Source organism: Python bivittatus, unplaced genomic scaffold (assembly GCF_059951505.1).
Source record: "Python bivittatus isolate LINGU-HERP-01145 unplaced genomic scaffold, Pbiv_v1 ctg000610_np1212, whole genome shotgun sequence".
Taxonomy (NCBI): domain Eukaryota; kingdom Metazoa; phylum Chordata; class Lepidosauria; order Squamata; family Pythonidae; genus Python; species Python bivittatus.
In genome coordinates, this window is record NW_028277088.1 from 468307 (window position 1) to 483669 (window position 15363).

The 15363-nt window shown below is 55.1% G+C and overlaps 1 protein-coding gene across 3 annotated transcripts; it reads right to left on the reverse strand.

Moving 5' to 3' along the window:
• Window positions 1-374: 374 nt before the first annotated feature.
• ZNF777 (zinc finger protein 777) lies at window positions 375-14827 on the reverse strand. Of its 3 annotated transcripts, none has more exons than XM_088150162.1 (6): window positions 14671-14827; window positions 11520-11915; window positions 8404-8530; window positions 6727-6840; window positions 5427-5681; window positions 375-1823 (listed from the first exon to the last, which is right to left on the reverse strand). In XM_088150162.1, the coding sequence occupies exons 1-6, from the start codon at window positions 14692-14694 to the stop codon at window positions 652-654; spliced, it is 2088 nt and encodes a 695-aa protein (XP_088006288.1). In that variant the 5' UTR covers window positions 14695-14827; the 3' UTR covers window positions 375-651. The 3 variants fall into 3 exon arrangements, with proteins under 3 accessions (XP_088006288.1, XP_088006287.1, XP_088006289.1); XM_088150161.1 differs by lacking the exon at window positions 14671-14827 and adding an exon at window positions 13612-13736; XM_088150163.1 differs by lacking the exon at window positions 14671-14827 and adding an exon at window positions 13207-13605.
• Window positions 14828-15363: the final 536 nt, after the last annotated feature.

Below are 15363 nucleotides of genomic sequence, written 5' to 3' on the forward strand. Positions count from 1 at the left end.
TTTCATGTTTCCTCCATATCTACAAAACCCTCCTCTCTCCCCCAGGGAAAGATGAAAGAATTATAGGCACAAAAGTCCCAGACAAGACAAAATGCAAGAAAGCAAGGGGCCCTCTGTTGCCAGAAAACCAAACAGAATATACTGCGCAGAGAAGGAAGCTAACAAGGCAGGCTGGTTGCATCCTTCTCTGTTGGCACCGCTGGAGAAGCTGGGATCTTGGGAGCAAACTGCTCTGGCGTCTGCCGGGTGCTTCCGTGCAGCCCGGCTTCCTCCTCCTCCTCCCCCCTCCCAACCGCTCTGCCACTCACCCAGGTATTTTTGGGAAGGCAACGTCTTGACAGCTAAGGAGACAAATCCGAAACCTTAAGCAGATGCTTACCAAATTAATCAGGCTCCACATTTATTATCAAAAAGAACAGAACGGGGCAAGGAAGCCAGAAGCAAGGAGGAGAGTTCGTGTCCATCGAGGTGAGGGTGCCAACAGATGCGGTTAGGTGAGTCAGAAACCCGTTACTGGCTTAGAGGAAGGGACCCCGACTCAGTGCTCCAGTGGGCAGAGAGGTATTCCTGGAGGATGTCCTTCCCCCTCCCTGATCAGTCCTCTTTCCCCGGATACCAGGGCTTTGGGTGCTGGGGAGCAGGGAGCAGGCCTCACTCCCCCATGTGTGTCCGCAAGTGGTACTTGAGGGACTGCTTGTAACGGAAGCACTTTGCGCACTCCGTGCAAGGGTAGGGCCGCTCCCCGGTGTGTGCCCGCTGGTGCTCCAGCAGGTGGTGCTTCTGGGTGAAATTCTTCCCGCACTCGGCGCAGTGGTACGGCCGCTCGCCCGTGTGGATGCGCTGGTGCTCCAGCAGGTGGTGCTTGCGGATGAAGCCCTTCCCGCACTCGCTGCAGGCGTGGGGCCGCTCGCGGGTGTGCACGCGGTAGTGGTTGGTCAGCTTCGACTTCTCGCTGAACGTCTTGTCGCACTGGCTGCACTTGTACGGCCGCTCGCCGGTGTGAGTCCGCTGGTGCCGCAGCAGGTGCGAGGGCCGGCTGAAGGCCTTGCCGCACTGCGGGCAAATGAAGGAGAGCTCGCTTTTGCCGGCGTGCACCCGCTGGTGCATGGCCAGGGAGATCTGCAGCCGGAAGCTCTTGCGACACTCGCCGCAGGAGTACGGCCGCTCGCCCACGTGCGTGATCTGGTGTTTGCTCAAGCTCGACTTGTGGCTGAAGCTGCTTTCGCACTCACTGCACTTGTAGGGCTTCCCAGGGGGCGGGGGAGGCCGGGGCTGCGGTTTGAGGCTGCGCTTGTCGGGGTAGGCCTGTCCCCGGCGAGGCGGGGGAGCCACCCCCCGCCGTGCCGTGTGCAGCCGCTGGTGCAGGAGGTACTGCTGCTTGATGCGGAAGCTGAGGTCGCAGGCGTGGCACTCGTAGGGCCCCTCCTTGAGGTGGTTCCGCTGGTGGATGATGTAGTTGATGCGCAGCATGAAGCTCTTGCCGCAGTCGGGGCAGATGTACGGCCTCTCCCGCGTCCGGTTCCGCTGCTGTAGGGTGACCGGCCGTGCCTCAACGCTATTGTCTCTCTCACAGAGCGGGGCGCAGATCCCCACGGTGGCTCTGGACGGCTTGGTCACCCTCTGCTCCTCCCGCAGGACCTCCACGTTGCAAGTCAGTGAGCACGGGGGCTCGGCCCTAGAAGAAAACAGCCCACGGGTCTCCAAGCTGACTGGGTCCTCCTCCTCCTCCTCCTCCTCCTCCTCCTCCTCCTCTTCCTCCTCCTCTTCTTCCTCCTCCTCCTCTTCCTCCTCTTCTTCCTCCATTTTGATTACGATTCCATCATCTTGCAAGAAATACAGAAAGAAAAAGTCAGGGCGCCGCATCCAGCATTGTTGTGTGGCGAGAAGAAAAACGCCTGGGGCGCAGGGTGCTCTCAAAGCCTCCAGTAAAGGACAGGTGGCCGAGTCAAGGCTGCTGCAGGCCTCGAAGGGAACAGCTCTGCACGACACGCCAGAGCCTCTCTGGGCCCTTAGGAACCGCAGAAAGATGCTCCGCTGGGAGGGGCTACTTCTGCGGGGGTGGATGCCTTAGCTCTGTGGGGCAGGACGAGGGCTTCCATGCAACCTACCTTTCTGGCTCAAGGGAAGCAGGATCGGCCTGGCTATGACCTAAAACAGGAAGTGCTGGGGCTGCAGGCCAAACTGGGAAGTCATCCCAGAATAACAAGGCAGTGGCAAAAGACTTCTCCCTGGTTGCCAAGAAAGCAACATGTCCCAGACGTGCCTCGGGGATGCTGTGTGTGCGAGCGTTGGCAACAACATGCAAAGAAGCCTCTTGTCTGGGGACCCTAAGTTGTGTAGAATGGCGGCGCCCAGAAGTGAGCTTCGCCAGCACCTGCGACGTTCCAGCCCAGCGTTTCTCAACCTGGCAACTTCAAGAGTTGACTTACACTTCTCTGGGAGCTGAAGGCCACACGCCTTAAAGTTGCCAAGGTGGAGGAACACTGTTCTAGCCAAAAGTGGTCGGTATTGTCCTAGCTGTTAGCAGGGCATGCTGCAGGTGGCAGGGGTATGAGTCAGGCTGTAATCTAGTCTGCATCGTCTTCAGTGAAAAGCCCTGTAGCAATGCCGTGGCTGACTAAGCCCAGATGCGTGATGGAGATCAGCATCTGTGGGCACATCTGGTCATGAGCACAACAGGTGAAGGACTGTCATGTGGGACACAGGAGAAGCAAATGGTAAAAGACGGGGAGGGGAGGGAGATGCATTTCTTGTGTGTCATGAAATTAAGAGGGAGGAGAAGGATGTAATGGATCTCAATGAAGGTCTGTTGGGGAGTGGGGTGGGTGAATATTCACAGGGAAGTGAAGGTGTAGATTTAATTAGAAACAAAAGACAGTGTGTCATCTAGGTTGTTATAGTCACGTTTGTTGTGAACAAGAGATGAGCTTGTATAGTGAGATGGACGGCATATATAAATTTGAAAAATAAATAAATAAATAAATGAATAAAAAGCTCTGCAGTGTTTTGAATGACTGCGACCCAGGGGAAAAAGCACTCTAGTGGGTGATATTAAGGGGGGAACAAGACTAGAGAAAGAAGACAGGGTCACATGGACACCCAAGAATGAGCGAGAAGGGTGACTAGTTAATGTACGCTCAGGAAAAGGTCTGCTTTGAACATATGGTTAGACATGAGTCTGTCCATACGCACACACAGCAAAGGAATGAACAGAAATCTAAAAGCGTAAATGGTAAGTGCTTATGGTAAAAGGCTGAACAAATCTGCAACGATGAGAGATTCTCAGCTGGGACAGACCATTTCTGCTAGTGTCAAGTGTGGGACTTGGGGAAAAATGGACACGGAAGAAAAGGAAAGAAGTGAAAGAAATCCGAGTGAAAGCAGAAGGACACAAGAAGAGAAAGTGCAAGATCTCAATGACTTCTTGGGATAACAGTAGCCCAGGTTCATCAAACATAGGCTTAGCTGGGTTTCTCAGGGCTTAGGAAAAACATCTGCAAAAAACATCTTCAGTATTTTGGTACCGATCTCCCTCAGCCTGGAGGGAATAATAATTTTTTTATTATTTTTATTTTATTAAATAAAAAAATGCATAAATATGAAAAAGTACTAGAAGATGAGCTCCCAACAGAATGACTGGGAAGTAGGGAGAAAGGAAAATAGCAGGTAACGACCCAGGGAATATGAAATCATGCTACTGGGTTCAAAAACCGCATGGCTCGGGGCCTGCTGGAAGAGCCAGGCCTTTACTCCCTTCAGGGCCAGGGCCATGCAGGCCTTGGCAGGGGGAAATGCTGTCCCAGGGGCAGGAGCAGCCTTTAATTTAATTTAATTTAATTTAATTTAATTTAATTTAATTTAATTCATCCATAGTGTAAAAAATGGTGCAACTGAGCTACACTTTGAGTTGCTTGGCAATTGGGCAGCCCGGGAGATCAAATAAATAAATTAAAATAGGGTTGTGGTTTGCACGTGGAGTGTTTGTGTGACTCACTCAGCCTGTAGCTGAAGACTCTTATTGTTCCCCTCAGTGGAGCAAAAGTGAGCAACAAGGAGGGCAAACACAGCCAGGGAATTAATTTGTTAAGGATGCTTGGGAAAGTGTTAGGCGGAATAATGACTAAAGCGAGAGTAGGCAAATGTTGGAAAGGGCGGTGCAGCTTTACACCCCACCAGGGATGGACAGGCCAGATATTTGCGCTCCGGCAGGCTATTGAGAAATGTATGAACGCAAATGTTTCCTGTGTGTTTATCAATTTGCAGAAAGCATATGATAAACTTGGGGCAGCTTGAATTAGGGCATTGCATGAACATGGAATTGAATGAAGGTTGGTTGCTGAATGTGGTAACAGCAACATATGGCGGAAGTAAAGCATGTGTGAGAATAAATGGAGCGCCTAGTAAATGGTTCAGTAGTGAGCAGGGAACAGAGACACGTGATATCCCCTTGATTGTCTAATGTATTTAAGGGAGAATGTGCCCGAGTTAGAAATGTGATGGTTGGGGCTGTGTACTTCTGTGTAATTGGGTGAGAATTCAAATGATTTGCAGTGAGTGTTGGAGAGGCTATATGATGCAGTGAGGAATATGAATCTGGAATTAACGTTTCAGAGATTCAAAGAATTGTATTTGACAGGGAAGATGAATGATTGCACATGATACAAAAAAAGGCAAATATTAGAACAAGTAGATGGATTTGTATATATTGGAAGAATATTTACTAAGGGTGGAGACATGGACTGAAAACTTTTAAGATGTGCAAATGCTGACAGAAAGCCAGTGAGGCATATTGTGTATTGCACGGAATAAGTCTCGGTCAAAAGAAGCAACAGTGGCTGTGTGGAAGAGGCGGCTTCCGTCCAGTTTGTGAGAGGACAGTGAGAGTTGGGTGGGTCGGGAGCAGGAAAGGAAGTCCAGCAAAGTGGAATTGGGAGCAGGCATCTACGGGGAGGGGGGCGAACGCCAAAAGCAGCACCTCCCCATCAAGAAACAACCCTGCCCCTTTCGGACGCACATTGCCACCAGCCCTTGTGCCAAACAGGGTCAAGAATAAATAACGTGGACTGAATACCAACGAGGGTGACCGGTTGGAAAGGTGGCTTGGTCTTACGTAAAGAAGGGACGGGGGAGAAGGGCAGAACAAAGACAGGGAGGAAGAGTGAACGGGGCGTGGAAGGATAAATCTTGACCGAGGGGGGAGGCTTCAGATCCCAGAGAGGCCTTGTGTGCGTGGAGCCATGGGCTGAGGGGTTCAAAGCGTCCCAGCCAACGGGACCGGGAGCGTCCCCTGGGAAGCTGAGCCCGGCGGGCCGCAGGCCCCTTCCCCTCTCTGCCTTCCATCCATCCGGTGAATGGGGCACACCTCTCCAGGCAGCTTCCTTTACCCCAAGGGGCAGAGGGCCACCACATGGGGAGTCTCCACTCACCTGTGCAGTTGCTGTGCTGGACAGTGACTCTCTTGATCTCCCCAAACCCCATGTCATACTCGCTTCCTTCTTCTAGGCTGTTCCCGGCGAAGTTCCCCAGCGGGGTGGCCGCGCTGTAGGGGCTTCCGCAGGGGGCCTCTTGGTCCAGGCCCTGGAAATCCCCCTCGGAACTCCCAGACATCTGGTGCTGCTCCAGGTCTCCTGGGCAGTCGTCAGAATGGGGCTCCTCGGTTTTGATCACCACCCTGATGCCGGCTGCAGTGGGGAAATTTCAGAGGAGACGTCACTGGGGCGCCACAGGAGAAGCCCTCTGAGGCTGCGATCGGAGTCCCGCCTGCGCATTGCACCTAAAAAGCAGGCAGAGCTTCGATCGCCCCGTTACAGCCACCATCTTGACTTTTTTGAACCTGCCCCACAGCCACAGCATAACAGGGCTCCTCCAGAGAGGCCAGGCTTCAACTTGGCGGCAGCTTGGAGAAGGCTGCCTTTGGGCAAGCTGGCAACAAGCGCGCCTGCTGGGTGCCCTGGCTCAAGGCGGCGAGAGGCTCTCCTGCGTACAGCTCGTTCCTGCGCCGCTGCGGGAGGGCCGCCCTGCCCTGGCACTGCTCTTGGGAATCCAGCTGCGTCTTCCCACGCAGGCATTCGGCAGGAAAGAGGCCGTGGAACGAAGCTGTGCCATTGGGCGCAGACGAGGCCAGGGCGGTTTCCTGCCACCCGCCTGCCTAAGGGAAAAGAAGCCGGCCGAGGGGCGCGTGGGCCCAACTTCTTCCTGAGGGCTCCACGGAGGACTGAGCGAGGGAAAGCCAAGGCCACGTGCTCTGGCCTGCTATCAACACGCGCTGGCTGCCCCAGGTAGCGGTTGCGGACTCAGGACATGAGAAGAGGTGGCCATGTGGGGCCCCCCTTCCTCCCTCACATTGCTGACATTTGGCACCACATTGCCCATGTTCAGCGGGGCAACTGTAGGGCCGAGCTGGTATGCAAGCCTCCAGCAGGTTTCACCCACCTCACCAAGGGCCAGGTTTGGTCCTTCTCTAGGCTTATGAGCTCCTAGAGCAGCGTTTCTCAACCTTGGCAACTTTAAGATGTGTGGTCCACATATATTAAAGTTGCCAAGGTCGAGGAACGCTGCCCTAGAGTGAAAACAGAGCAAAGCAGGTCAGTCTGGACAGAGCCCCACCTGATCCAAAAGGAACTTAATTTGCTTGCTTGCAGATCTCTCCCCAGGAGAGGCCAGCAGGGCACACCACTCGGACCCCCAGCACCCCCACCCCAGCTCTGGCCTGTTCAAGGCACTCACCTGCTGTGGGATCGTGAAGGCTGCCCTGCTCTTCCGAGTCCTGATCGTCTCCAAGACATGGGTCAGCCCCCCGTTCTGTCTGAGATAACACACCCGGCTTTGAAATTGCATAGTCTGTGGGAGGAAGAGGACACGGGTGACCCCCTGGATCTAGAGCCAGGTCAAGAGGCTCGTGTCCGAGAGATTGCCCTTGAGTCGGCTACTGAGAGGGAAGAGGAAAAAGGTAGCAGTAAGCTGCGCTTGAGAACAAAGGGAGGATGCTGTGCCCCGGACAATGAAAAAAAATGGAGCAGGTAGGGAGATGGGAAGAGGAGAAGCCGCTTTCCTTCAGCGGGCTCCAGCTGCACAGCTCCGAAGCACTGCATGAAGGCGCCCTTGCTGGAAGAGGAAGGGTCATTTCCCCGCACGTTGGGGGGAGCCTTGATGAAAAAGAATTCTTGCAAATTTTGTAAAAGAAGGAGAAGATGAGATTAGGGAGGAAACAGGCTTACTACATTTTGGATACATTTTCAAAACAGCATTTTCTGTTCCTGCTGATTTTATATTTATATATGACAAAAGAAACACATACTTTTCCCTAATTTAGTATTTTAAAACCTGAGTAGGCTAGCTGTTCCTCTAGAGAAGACTTCTACTGAACATTTGTTCTGCCTCATTCATTAAATTTTACATTATTTTCCATTTGTTCCTCTTCTATATTCTCCTGCAGACTTTTTCTTTTTTCCCTTCCTACCACAAAAAGTCCACTAAAGGAGGAAATACGGAAGAGGTGCACTACAGGTAGTCCTTGCTTACTGACTGCATTTAATGACCATTCAAACTTACAACAGTGTAAATTGCAACCAATCCTCTCATTTACAATCATCGCAGCATCCCACAGTCACATGATTGCCATTCAGGTGCTTCACAACTGGCTTGCAACAAGCAGAGTTAATGGAGAACATGGAAGTAAAATCATAAGTTGCAGTCACATGATGTCCTGCTTAACAACTGCGGTGATTCACTTAATAACCAAATGGGAGGTGATATTGTAAGCCCATTGCGGTCATGTGATTTTCTGCTTAGTGACCACAGCACTTAGCAATGGAGTTGCCGGTCCCAATTGTGGATGCCAAGCAAGGACATACACCAAGGATGGCTACAAGGGTGCCATCTAGAAGAGGGGAACCTGCATGGAGATCTTATTTTGGAGTCCAAATTGCTGTTTAATTAACCCAACAGCAGAGACGCCTCTGTGGTTCCCATAACTGCAAAGAACACACCATTTTGCATAGTAAAGTCAATGTGCCACCAGCACATCATGATGTCAGCGCATACATATACGTCTGTCTGTTATTGATCGGTTGATTTCTTAGATGGATTGCCCGCTTTTCTTTTAGATTTCCCCACAACCGCAACCCTGTGGTGGGTTGGGCCAAGAGAGAGGGACTGGCCCCAAGTCCCCTGGGGTGCTTCCATGGCTGGTCCCCCATTCCTAGTCCAGTGTCTCAGCCGCTGCCCTTACAAAATTTGGGCAGAAGGTAGCTGTTTCCACACTCATACTTCCCGAGTGTGGAAACAGCTTGAGCAAGATGAAGCAAGCAGTGTGGGAAAGATAAGCGGACAGTCCACGAAGAACTGGGCCGATAAACCCGTGGCTGGAGTAAAGCTGGGCCCAGAGGACCAGGCTACCATTACCCAAGGAGATCAAAGACTCATGGTTCCCCTTCATCAAGTTCTTGTAGAGCTCCTTCTGCCATTCTTCCAGTTTCTCCCATTCCTTCTCATTGAAATAGACAGACATGTCATCGAACGTCACCGGCACCTGGAACCACAAGATTGGCACATTGAGTTAATCAGCAGCATTTTAGTCTGACAGTGGTAGAGGCCAGACCTGGAAGCTGGGAAAAAAAATGGTATTTTCCTTTCTCCCTTACTGCCGTCATCTGCATTCTGTAAGCTAAGACAATCAGGGAATGGAGGCTGATCACCAGATCCAGGGTCAGCCGGGCAGACCGTGGCTAATTTTTTAAATTCTGCCCCTCCCCCCCACTTTATTGGATGCCAATTACATTCCCTCTTAGCAATGAAGCCTGTGGCTTCCTGGACTCCATTAATGGCCGACAGATGCAAATGCTTCCCAGCTCCAGGGAAACGGAGCCCACTCCACACAGCATACCTCAAGGGAGGCGCACAAGGATAATTAGGCCTCTTATGCAAGACCTGAGGGGTTCTAGCACATCCCTTTGACATGATCACCCCTTGGGATGGGCGGTCTGTCCTCAAATCAAACCCAGCTTCTGCAGCACCCAGAGAACCTCAGGGGTGTAGAAAAGGGCTTCCCAGGCCTCACTGTGGCAGAGGCAGAATCAGGCGACAGCTCTCACACTGAACGGGGCTTGCTAAATCCCCAAGCCAGCTGCAACCCAGTTACATGGAGAAAAGGCTCCTCTCAAAATCCCAAGATGGACCTCCAAGATGGAGATGGCTCCCACCCTTACATGTCCTGAGCAGTCTGTTTTTTTCCCATGCCCTGCCTTTAAAAAATGCATCTGATTCCTAAGGACGGCGCATAGGATGACAGCCTGGGCCATCAAGCTCTTCAGCTGCCCTGTGGTCCTCAGACAATCTTCCAAGGGCCTCCTCTACCAGTAGCCCTCCAGTTCTCCTGCCACTTGTTCCATTCTCTTCCTTTCCAGACAACGTCATGGACGAGACACGATTGGGGAAGCTGCGTATGCTTAGCCTTGGGAAGAGGAGGAAGGGCCAGGAGAAGGTTGCTCTCTTAGAAACTGCAAAGGCTTGTATCATTGGGAAGAAGGCGATGACCTGTCCTCCACTGCCAGAGAGGACAAACGGATTCAAGGGTCAGAAAGGCAGATTCAGTCAGATGCTGGGAAGAGTCTCCTGATAGGAAGACCCTCCTGGGCTCCCTCCGCTCAGGCAGGGGTTGCACAACCTGTCCATTCGGGAGGGTCTAATTTGGATTCCCACCCTAAGCAACGGGTTGGGCTCAACAGCCCCAAGATTCTATGAACGTCTAAAGATGCCCTCTAGGCTGTTTCCCCATAGACGAGTGTTTCTGAACCTTGGCCACCCGAAGATGTGCGGACTTCAACTCCCAGAATTCCTCAGCCAGAAGTCCGGACATCTTCGAGTGCCCAAGGTTGAGAAACACAGCCGCAGACCACTGAAGCTGCATTTCCAGCAAGTCAGCCCTGTGATTTCACAGAGCATCCAACTGACTCCACTGTCCTTAGTCACCAGATCACCTCTCATCTGTTTTTTTCCCCCTTCTTAATGGGGATAATCCACTTAGGCAGAAAGACATGGAAAGGAAAACCCAGCTCTCCAAAGGTAGGAATGCTATGGCCCTGGAGGTTTTTTTTGGGGGGGGAGGGGGGGGACGCAGCTTCTGTGCCTGCAACGATGCTCATCAACAGGAGACTGTTCACTCCCCGCATGCGCCACATGTTTTAAGCATCTGCCCAAACACTGGTGGCCAATCTACCTGGATACAGACTTTTAAAAAAAAAATGGGGGGGGACAGTGGGTTTTTGTGGCTGGCCTCTCTCCGTGAAAAACCCTTCCCCTTGAGATACAATCAGCGTCCATCTCGCCTGATTAGCAGTTCATAACTTGCTCAAAACCAAGTTATTTAGAAGAGCATTTGAACTGGGACTGCTGTCACCTATTAGCTACTTGGGAGGGGGGTATTATTTTTGTATTTGACTTTATCCAGTTTGTTCTATATGTACTTCTCAAGTTTCATTTTTTGTTATTTATAATTACTGTGGACATTTCAACGTATTGGACGATCTTGCAAGCTGCGGAATAGGCAACAAATCTAATTAATGAATACATTCTCAATGCCAGAGACCCTGGCTTTGTAGCCTGTGTTGAAATGGATTCCTGTGCTTTCTTTCTCTTCATTGCTCACTCTCTCTAGCAGTGGGGTCAGGTGACATAATAATTTATTTCATATTAGATCCCATTTCAAGCACCTGCTAAAATGAACCCTGATTAGCCCCCCCCCCCCCCAGTTGAGAAGGGCTGCCCACAGGACAACTCTGATTTTAAGGAGGGGTGTGTGAAACAATTGCCCAACAACCCTGGTGTGCAAAGCAGCTCTCTGGGAACTGTTCCTGTGCTGACCTGCCAAGGCCTGCTGTGAACAGCTTCACTGCAAGCCACGGCCTCTTTCCTTGTTTCAAAACATGGGAACGCCGGCGTTACAATACGGGAACGACCCAAGGGAGCATTCCGACATTCCTAAGTGGTTTTCAACGCACCCATGGATGTAGGAAACCTCCAAACAACCGAAACATTCAGGGGGTTGAACCCAAGGGGAGAGGGGTGGGACGAAAACCTAGGAGTCCAGAGTGGGTCCCAACAAACTGAGCGACCTGGACACTGCAGTCAACAAGACACCGAAAGCCCTGCCTGGATGCAGAAGGCGGATCACTCCGGGAAGCCGGCAACCGTGCCGTTCTTCGTTACCCGGAGAACTCCCAGGGCACCGCCCGCACTTCTCTGGGGATATGACGTGATGCGGAAGAAAGCCTCAGAATGGACAAGAAGTCCAGCCACGCGCACCCCTGCCCGGCTTCCCCCGAGGCCAAGCAAAGCCCTCGAGAAGGCCAGGGCAGCCCTGCTCCCGCTGGCAACCGCGCCGGGTCATTGCTGGCATCTTCTCTGAGACTCTCAAAAGCAATGGGGCCTCGCCCACCCCTGCTGAAAGGCATCTGAATCCACGGCTCCGTCCCCACAAGCCACGTTCAAGCCCAGGGACAAATACCGCACGCTGCACTTACTTTGGGGGTCTCCCCCTTGGAGCCCGGGGGGAAGCGCAGGATCCAGAAGTTCCGGTTCTTGAGCAGGTTCTCCATGTTCTCCAGCCGCCGCTGCAGCAGGCCATACTCCTGGATCAGCGTCCCCAGGGCGGCCCACTTGCTCTCCAGCTGGTTGCCGATCTCTACGGCCGTCTTCTCGCAGTCCATTATCTTCTTCTCGGCTGTCCCGGTCCTGCCCTCCAGTTCCAGCAACCGGGTGGTGTGGGAATCCACCTTCTTCTCCATGGCTTGGAAAGAGGCCACTAAAGTGAGGGCGATCTCAGCGGCCTGTTCTTCCCTCTCAAACATTTGGTCAGAGTCGGCAGGGATGGGCGGAGGAAGGAGTCGCTCGGGCACTGCATCCAGTTCAGGTGCCTGCTGTTAAGGGCGGAGAGGACTGTTCAGGACAGCCCCGATGCCCCGCGGCTCGGACCCCCTCTTCCATGCCCCCCCCCCCGCTGCCCACCCTGCCCAGTTTATGGAAAAGCACCTCTCCCCAGTCCGCTGGAAACAAAGACCAGCCGTATTCTTTTACACGGAATCCTGTCTAGATGAAGGGTTTGTCCTTGGGACAGGGAAGACTAAACAATTATTAATCTCAGCTTCATAGGCAAAGGCAGTCAGTCTGACACCTGCATTCCGTTTCTTTCTTTCTTTGCAGGAGCCTAATGGTTTGAACCAGAAAGCCTCTAATGAGCGATAGTTTTCCTTTTGACTAAACCAGGAAACACGGTTTACCAGTTACAATCCAGGGTATTAAACTGGTTTTAAATTGGAATTAATATCCTGGCTTATTCCAAAAATGGTTGCCACAGTTACCAGTGCGACAAAAAACAGGAAGCTGTGATAACTGAAAGTTTCTTCTGGAAGGCCTGAATAAAAACAGCCTGAAGCAAATCTGTGGGAAAATAATCGGGCAGCTGAGGGATCAGGGAGACTGCGTTTCCACACATCTGGAGGGTGCCCTGCTGGAGAAGCCTTAGGAAGCACTTAAGAATGTACGAACATATAAACACAATTTCAGTGATTATTTCAAAGCTTATCTAATCCAGCATTTTGACCATTTATTTCTTTGTTTAAATGTTTAAACTGCCCAATAGCCTAAGCTCTCTGGCAGTTTACAATAAAACACACTAAAAAATACAATTTGAATAAAAATATGTTCAATAAAAGGCAGAATAAAAGCACCATGTAAACTAGGCAGCTGCAAGATGGCCATTCAAAAACTAAAACAATATGAATTAAAATACAACTAAAAGCCAATTGAAAAGCCTGGGAAAATCAAAAGGTCTTCGCCTGGTACTGAAATGATGCTAATGGGGGCACCAGTCAAGCCTCCCTAGGGAGGGACTTCCATAAACGAGGTGCCACCACATAAACAGCTCTCTCTCTTTACGAAAAGCCAAACATCTACCCTTCCCAGCAAGGAGGATCTGAAAAAAGGGGTCTCCCTTGCTAATTTCCAATGACGACTAGTCAGAGATATACTGCCCCTAATCCTGGAAGTTCCATTTGCTGCATGTGGTCAACGGGCAGCTCAGAGAGGAAGAAGCTTTACGTCTGATGTTGTGGCGTCCTTGCTGGGTCCCAAAGGCTTTCAGGAAAGACCGGGAAGCAGTCGAGCTAGCAAAATATTCCCTGTCATTGCTGCTTTCCGGTTGGCTCTTACCGACTCAAGAATCAACGTTTCGTCATTTAAGGTGCTCGCTGCATGCCTCGCAAGTTCTCTCTCTCTGAGCGCTCTGCAGAACGAGGGCAGATGCAGCCAGCAAACGAATGCGTGCAACTTCACACTTTTGAAAGATGCCTCAATGACTGAGCTGAAATTTAACGTCGCACGGCGGGCGTCTCATCTCTGCCCAGACAGGACCAGGAGCCACAGCTGGCTCCCTCCCCTTCGCGCACAGGGAGGACTTGGGGACCAAAAGAGGGTTTTCTCTCCGGGGAGGTCTCCAAGGTATCTTAGCAAGACAAGACCCGACCCTGCGCGTTTCAAAGAGAAGTTCAAGAAAATCAGGTTGCACGAAGGCAACCGCAGAAACGTCCAGCCGCCTCCCCCCGCCCCGCATCTTGCCTCTGGGATCACGAAGCCCCAGGTCTCCTCTTCTGCCACATGCGCCATTCCCTCTTGCCCAGATCCCGGCCGGCGCAGGCCTTCACTCCAGGGAGAGAGTCCCCCCCCCACAACCGCCTGAACTGCGAAAGACGAGCCTAGCCGGCCCCCCCTCGAGGCTGCCTTCGCCCAGCACCTGCCCAAGCGGAGGCACTGGCGCAGAGTGCCAAGCTTAACCTTGGGCCGTTTTTGGCGTTACGCAAAGCCAGCCTGCGCCTGGTTGACAACCCAGCCCTGAGTGCCAACCCCAAAGCCCAGCTAACGCCGCAGCCCAGCCCAGCCCAGCCCAGCCCGGGCGGCGGGCACGCGAGGGCAGGGGCGGGGGTCCGCGGCGGGCACGGCCGCCCTCTCCCGCCCCTGCTCTCCGCCGGCTGCCGCGACCGTCGGACCCGGGCCGGGGCCAGGGCCGGGGCCGCCCCCTCGCGCCAGGCGGGCCTCGCGGGCTCAGCGCAGGCGGACGCGGGGCGCTCGGATGCGGGGCCGCGGCCCGCCGGCGCCTGCGCTGCCCGAGCGGCCGCGGGGAGCCCCGACGCCGCCCGGACGCCCCGCTCCCCGGGGCGAGCGGCCGCGCCTGCCAGGGTGGCACGGCGGGCGGGCGGGCGGGCGGGCACGGGCGAGGGCGGGGGCCCCGCTCGCCCCCCGCCGCACCTGGCAGCAAGGCCGCCGGGCCTGCGGCTCGCCCTCCGGCCCCGGGCCTGCCCGCGGGCGCGGCGGAGCCGGCGGCGCCCGCGGGGCCCCGCCGTCCCCGGCGGGGGCGGCGGGCACGCCAGCCGGCCGTGGCCCCGGGCCGAGCCGCCCCCCGCGGGGCCCTGCCGGGGGCCGGGGCTCCCTCGGGCCGAGCGGGGACGGATCTCGCGGGGGGCGGGAACAAAGCCCAGGGGCCGGGGCGGCCGGCCGGCTGACAGGCCCGCGGCAGCCCGGCCCCCCGCGGCCCCTCGCGCCGGCCCCCGCCCCCGCCCCCGCAGCGGAGCGCCCCGGCTGTCACCCCCGCGCGCCGGGCAGGACAGGGTTAAGGCTCACCTGGGCCGGCGCCCCCCCGTCCATGGTCCTTTGTTGCCCCCCCGCAGCGGGGCGCAGCGCCGCACAACGAGGCTCAGCCGGGCGGAGAGGCGGGAGGCGGCGGCGGGCGGGCGGAGGGAGGGAGGGAGGGGGAGCAGGCGGCGGCGGCGGCGGGCGCTCCCGGGTCCCTGCGCCCGCCGGCCCCGGGGAGCGCGAGCGAGCGAGGAGCCAGCGAGCGGGCGAGCCTGGCCGGCCTCTCCGCGCTAGGGGGCGCGCCTGCGCAGACGGGCTCCGGCGCCGCTGCGCCAACCGCCGCGGCTCTAGAGGGCCGGGCAGGGGAGGAGCGCGAACACGTGCGGCTCCCCTGCACAGGCCGGCCGAGGGGACGCGCGGCCGGGGCCCCCGGAATGAACGGGGCGGGCGGGAGGACCCTTTCTTTGGAGGGGCGCGGCGGGGAGAAATCCCCTCCCCGATGCGTCAGGGGCTGCACCGGCTCCGGGCCGGCTGGAGGTGCCCATCTTGCCCCGAGAACCCGCTCGCGGTCGACTGGGAGCCGGAAGGGTCGGCGCGCTTTCACCGGGCCCTGTCCCCCTGGGGGAGAGCGCGGTGCCCTCCTCCGCCGACGGACGCGCCGAGGGAGCGGCGGCGCAGGGCGACACCTCGCGACCCCCGCCTGCAGCGCCCCCGCGGAGCGGCGGGGAATTGCCGGAGCGG

Coding starts and splice junctions, on each gene's coding strand:
- ZNF777 (XM_088150161.1), bottom strand. CDS start 13,659: ATGGCGCATGTGGCAGAAGAGGAGACCTGGGGCTTCGTGATCCCAGAG. Junction 8,531..11,519: donor CCAAGGGGGAGACCCCCAAA/GTAAGTGCAGCG, acceptor TTGTGGTTCCAG/GTGCCGGTGACGTTCGATGA. Junction 6,841..8,403: donor TGAGTCTTTGATCTCCTTGG/GTAATGGTAGCC, acceptor TTCCTCCCACAG/ACTATGCAATTTCAAAGCCG.